Below are 6,544 nucleotides of genomic sequence, written 5' to 3'. Positions count from 1 at the left end.
TTTGTATAGCCTACCATCTAGTAATTAATACATAGCCGATTGCTCAATTAATCCAATTGTAATAAGAAGTGGTATTTGCAAATCCACTTGAGCTATGGTCATCAATGAACCATATTTTTTGACCATCGAGGTATCATTTCCATGGAGAACAGTTATGCATCTGGTAGATCATCGTCTACTCCTTTAGGTGGGTCCCCTGAAACAATCCTAGACAACTGATCTTCTCTTTGATGAGCAGTGTCCTTTTTTACAACTACAGTGAAATCAAATTCTAGAAGAATGATGAACCATCTCACTATTCTTCCTGTGTTGCATGGCTTGTTGACCAAGTACAATAAGACTTGGTGGTCCACAAAGAACACAAATTTGTTTGCTAATAGGTAATGCCTATACTTTTTTATGGTATAGATCATTCCTAATCCTTCCCTTTTTGTGGTGGTATAATTCTTTTCCACCATATTTAATTGTTGGCTAGCATAAGAAGTAGGAAAATCAATTTTCTCGTCTCCTGGTTGAGCTAGTATACACCCAATGGAAAAATTGGAAGCATCTACATGTATGTGGAATATCTTATTCCAATCTGGTGCTTTCAATATTAGAGCTGAAGTGAGAGCTTGCTTAAGCTTCATGAAGGATTCTTCACACTCATCAGTCCATTCAAAGTGTGTAATCAAGCTATACACAGGTTTTGCAATTATAGCGTACATGTAAATGAACCGTCTGTAATATCCACAATGTCCCATGAAGGCTTGAACCCCCTCGTGGTCTAGGCAAATTAGCAATAACATGAATTTCATCCATATCAGTAGTAGCTGTGCCATTTTTAGACACTATATGTCCAAGAACTTTTCCTTGTCTACCCATGAATGTGCACTTTTCAAGATTCAAGCAAATCCTATAAAGTCTACATTTTTCAAATACCTTTTTGAGTTGTTCAAAATGATCAGCCCGGATTGATGAATGTACGCATAGATCATCCATATAAACTTCCAAGAATTTCCTAAAATATTCTTTAAAGCATGGCTCATCAATCTTTGAAAGGTGGCATGAGCATTAGTTAACCCAAAAGGCATAACCTGATAGGCAGAAAAACTCCATTCCGTTGCAAAAATAGTTTTATGCTGATCTTTTGAGTCCACCAAAAGTTGATTGTATCCCAAAAATCCATCTAAAAAGCTGTAAGCTTCTTTTCCTGCAACTCGTTCTAAAACATGCTCAGTGATTGGAAGAGGAAAGTTGTCTCTAATGGTAGATGCATTCACTTTTTTGAGGTTGACACACACTCGTAATTTTCCATTTTTCTTGGGTACTGCCACAATTGGAGACACCCAATCTGTGTGTTCAATTTCATAAATGAATTTGGCTTCCTTTAGTTTTTCAATATCTTCTTTGATCTTTCTGGCGAATGTTTCATTGTATGTGTATGGCCTTTGTCTACTTGGTTTTGCATCATCTCTAATGGGTATGGTATGTTGACAGATTTCTGGATCAACACCCTTGAGATTCTTGTAAGACCAAGCAAAGATATCTTGATATTATTTCAATAAGCTTAGAAAAATCTCTTCTTATTCTTGTATTAGGTCATTTACAATGTAGACTGGCCTAGGATCTTCTCTTGGTTCAGCCAAATCTATCTTTTTTGCGTTTTCAGGCCCTTCGTAGGACTCACCCTATTTTCTTAGTTCTGTTAACAGGTTGTTCGACTATGATTTTTTGATCTTGGAGAGTATATTTCTTGTAATGGGATGGAACACTCATTACATCCATCCTTTTCTGTGGTTTCCATTTTGGTTGTATTACCTTTAGAGGTTTTTTCAATTCTTGATATTTCTTTTTCCGTTCGACTTGTGTCATGGTTGAACCCTTTTCCTGTTTTTTTGGTTTTGCTTGAGTTTTCTTTCTCATTTTTCTCGATGTTTTAAACATTTCTAGATTCTCATTTGAAAGATATCTACCAATGATTTTGTCCTTGACATAATCATGTGCATCTTTCTGCATCAGAAACTGTGTTCTACTGGAAACTGATGGCATAGATCTAGCTTTCACGTTTATGGTGTCTCTTTTTTGTTTATACCATTTTTGTCTTCTCAATTTCTGGTTAAGAAAGTCAAAAAAATTTCCTCCCCTCCTTTCATGAGTAGATTAGCTCTCACATATTATTTTTCAGACCTCGAATCATCTGAGGTAGCTGAATGTTCTTGTAACTCATCTGTTGCATCATAGTAGAGGTCTGAAAAGACTTGTTGAGCTTTCATCAAGTCCTTGGGTTCCTAAGTTTTGTCTTCAATGTGGAGGGTTGAGATCACTTGTATGGGAATTATATCATAGCTATCCTCATTGCAAAATTGAGTAGGCATAGACGTGTTCACACACACATCCATTGCTGCTAAAATTTAAGTCCATTCAAATGGCTCATACAAATGCTCTAGAAAGGGTTTAGGTACATAGGCTTCACCTGTGCAATCCTTTTCTAAGATACATTCTTCTCTTTTTAAGCTCCCATTTTTTGAAGCTCCACACATCCAAATAGGAGTGTCTTTGTTCAAGATGGAAGCTTAGTTTTAGCCAAAGAGACTGAATCGAACTCTTGTATGGGCGTTTTCATGACATCTCTATAAGTGTGATCTTTTAGATTAACCCTTGTTATTGATCCCACTTGCTTCAAGTACAAATAATTGTTTTCCCAATCTTGGATGAGTTGTACCTGTCGCATGAAAGGTCTTCCCAATATGATTTCGTAATTGAGTTTCTTCGCAAAGTCTACTATGGCAAAAGTGTGATGATATTCAATCCCATGGGAATTAACTATCACTTTTTCAAGCATCCCTAATGGTCTTTCAATGTGTCCATTAGCCGATTGCAATTTCATTCGAGTTTGTCTAATGGCCGGTTGTCCCTAAGATTCCCATATTGCTTTCGTGGCTATGGCAATGCCTGCTCCACTATCCAGTATTGCCATGGTCTCTGCGTCATTATATTTCACTGGAAGGGTGGTGTTTCCTTCTTCCCCTTTGTAGTATTCTCCGACTTTGTTCGTTGGAACAGATCGAATCTCTTTGTTATCCATTTCGTGTTTCAATTTTCCCAATTGTTTTACGATTAGCCCCATTATTTCCACCTTCTCTAGAGTTTTCTATAGATCATTCCATAAATATGGCCTGATTTTTAACAGTTTTCCTAAGTAAGAGTGTATTGGATGGGTGTAGATATGCTTGAATGGATGTTGTCTACTTCAAGGGTTTATTCTGCTCTTTGTACCTGAGTGGTCTTACACACTATGAATTCATCTTCGTTATCTCCCAAGTATGAGGGTAATGTTTTCAAGGTCAATGTTTTAGACATTCCTTAAGCTTCATATCTAGAATCCCCATACAAGGATTGTACATCCATGTCCATATTAGGAGGTATATTGTATAACCAAACTTCCTCTAGAGGAGCTAACTTTAGAGTTAGGCTCCCATCATTGATCTCTCTAACTTTTTCCCATAAGTGTCCTGGCCACTCTTCTTCTACGAATGGAGTTTCGTCTAAGACATCTTCGTTGTCTGTCACTATAAGTTCTGGCTCTTTTGTTTCAAGGTGGGGTTCTATCACCACTTCAGATTTGTTGAGGTGGTTATGCCGCTAGTAGTGGCTGTGATAGCGAGAATTCAACCGACAAACAAGAATGTCAGACGAGGACTAAGCTTGACCCGCAGGCGCATGGAAACAAATAGGTGGGTGTCAAATCACCTACTCGACCTTCTAATGACAATCACTACCAAGGAAATCAAATCTAAGTTCTCAAATACACAAGTGACTGAAATCCGTACTATGAACAAATGCTATCCGAAACATGATCTAGAGTCATCGAATCAGCCTCAAACTCAAAGGGGGGTCTCTACACTAGGTAAGGAAAATACCCTATGAATCTACAATACAATCTCAACCTGTAACCACTCCATGCAGTAAACGCATATGCAGACAGGATGAAAAATACACGTGATCAAATCTTGACTCCAATGGTACTAATGTGTAGCTCTACTTGCTGCGGTTCTATAGATATATGGCACGCTCAATTCCGACACACAGGTAGGGAGAAAACTCACATGGAAGCTCACCTCGCGTAGAAGCCGAATGCACGCATGCTTGGTATCGGTGCATAGGTCTCACTGTTGCTAACACAATGGCGGTGTCGCTTCTCCAATGGCGGCTCCGTAGCTCGCGTAGCAAGAGGATAGACTCTCTCTCTCACACACTATCTCTCAGACACAGTCACGGCTTTCAAAAACTCACCTTGATTAATGATTCAAAATTGTGTCCTTAGGTTTACAAAAATTGGCTCTTATACCTAGGCCTTGAAGGTGTGAAAACATCTCTAATCTAATTACATAAGCAGGTGAAACTACTTGGGGAATACAAGCTAGAAACTCAATTGAGTCCCGCTAATTACAATGAATCAGCTCCATGAAAAAATGAGATGTCGAAAAGACATTTATTACAATAAGTGTTTACAAAAAACATGAGTGTGAGCAAAAATGTATAGGTGTGCTCCTCCGCTCACCTCCCCCCCTCCACGTTCATGTCATCCCTGACATGACATCCTTGATTTGTCTTTAGTGGAGTCCCGTTGATTTCATCAATTGAAGATGTGACTCGTATCTCAGGTTTCCAATGGTCAGTGTAGGGCCGAATATCTTACTTTCATGAGTAAAGAAACCAGTGTAGAATGCCTCCTCAAAGGCCTGCATGTGGAATCTTGGCATAAACATGATTCTCTGATAAAAGAGGTGTAATACTTTTAGAGATGGCTGCAAGGCTAGATCATGCATCATATCTGTCACTGTGTCGGCCGTTGACAACAATGTTGAGTTGGTAGCTTTATCCGGCGCGAACACTTCAATGCAAGCCAATAATGCTCTGTAAATCTTTCTGAGCATTTGACAAAAAAGGTCAGGAGAGCCAGTAAAGAGCTTAATGGTGCCCATTAGGGTTTTCACCATGTAGGCCTTACTTATTCTCTCTCCCACCTTCGGTCCTGGCATCCTGGGGTAATTAAGCCAATTTGGCTTCTTTGCTGTGATTTTGCCATGATCCTGCCAACTCCTAACTCGTGGCACTGGACAAAATGTTGCATCTTCTCTAACTTCCTTGGGTGCCTCCACCAAATAGATTAGGTAGGTTGGGTACTTTGTCAACCACCCTTTCCTCCATCTTGGCTGGGAGTCTACTATCTTCTTTGATTCCTCCTCTTTTGTGATGTCGCCTTCGTATAGTGCGACATACTGATCCTCTTCTAGCCTTTTCTTTGTTTTTAGCACCACTTCAAACTTTAGTAGAGGAAGGGGCAATGTAGGTTGCATCCACTGTTCTTGTAGCACCTTAGTATCCAACCCTTGAAGTCTGATGGAGAATAGGAGTCTTCTTTCCCACTCCATGGCCACCTTTGCACTCTCCTCTATTGCATGCTCTATCTGCTCGTGCAATCTGTTTTCCTCCTCCTCAGTAAATCTTGATGTTGTGGCCTCTTCTTGTGTTGGGGATGGATCTTCAATAGTTGTGGCTTCCCCAGTCTCTGGTAGCTCCACGGCTGCCCCGCCGGTTTCTTCTTGTTGAACCTCTGTATCTTTTATCATTTTGTCTTGCAGATCTTGGAGCTGCTTTCGAAGGGCCTCATTCTCCGCTCTCAATGCTTGGTTCTCTGATGTAAGTCGTTCTTCTTCAGCCAATGAGACCTCCGTAATGTGCAATCTCTGCACTTGCTCTAGCCGCAATTCTCTTTCCAAGCTCGGGACTTGATCTTCCAGAACGGGGACTATTGCTCCCTCTGGCTCTACTTCTGTTGTGCTAGCTCTTGGTGTGGATCTAAGCCTTAGGATTGTTCTCTCCTGTATCTCCATCCTTTCTCGTAGCTCAATGAGCTCGTCCTTTGTATCTTCCAATTCATCTTCAATTCTTTCTTTGGCTTCTTGTGCACTGGCCACCTCTCTTGAAGCATCAGCAAGTTGGAGGATTAGTCCATCTCTTTCATTTTCTACTTCTTCTTTGTTGTCCCTCATTGTCTTTGATCGGGCTTTGATCTGCTGCAATAGTTGATGCACTTTTTGGATATCTCTTTCATCCTCATCTTCAAGCTCAAGTGCTCTTTCTACTATAGTCTCCTTTAGCTTCAACTCATCCTTTGCCTTCTCAGGTACTAACCTCTGCTCTCTGTCTAATCTATTCTTGGTCCTCCTCTCCATTCTTCTTGTGATATGGCGATGCCATACACAACCTCGAGTGCCTCTTTTTGAGTATATCCTTTGTCTAATAGAGCATCATATTGATGTTTCTTCTCTTGAACTAGATCCGTTGTCTTCTCCTCTTGCTGTATTTCGGGATTTTCTAGCACATCCACCTCAACTTCAGTAGTCGTCTCCTCCACTATCGTTTCCTTTCCTTTAGGACTTGGCTCCTCTACCTTGCCCTTGCCCTTGTCACCTCTTTTTAATTCAGCTTTAAGGTGCTGAACTTTTTCTTCAGTGTATGGCTCTACTAGTTGCTGCTCCAAGATAGCTTCTGATTC

General features: G+C 40.3%; 1 protein-coding gene across 1 annotated transcript in view; it reads right to left on the bottom strand.

Moving 5' to 3' along the window:
- The window catches only part of LOC147430143 (uncharacterized), a 59,600-nt gene extending 54,183 nt beyond the window's left edge, over positions 1-5,417 (bottom strand). Inside the window, exon 1 of the mRNA XM_086495107.1 lies at positions 4,876-5,417. Within this exon, the coding sequence (XP_086351233.1) occupies positions 4,876-5,417 (542 nt within the window). The remainder of the gene's footprint in view (positions 1-4,875) is intronic.
- Between the last annotated feature and the right edge of the window lie 1,127 nt (positions 5,418-6,544).

The sequence above is a fragment of the Adiantum capillus-veneris genome, chromosome 22 (assembly GCF_014529385.1).
Source record: "Adiantum capillus-veneris isolate H3 chromosome 22, ASM1452938v2, whole genome shotgun sequence".
In the NCBI taxonomy this organism is placed as follows: Eukaryota; Viridiplantae; Streptophyta; class Polypodiopsida; order Polypodiales; family Pteridaceae; genus Adiantum; species Adiantum capillus-veneris.
This window is presented reverse-complemented; position numbering and strand designations above follow the sequence as displayed.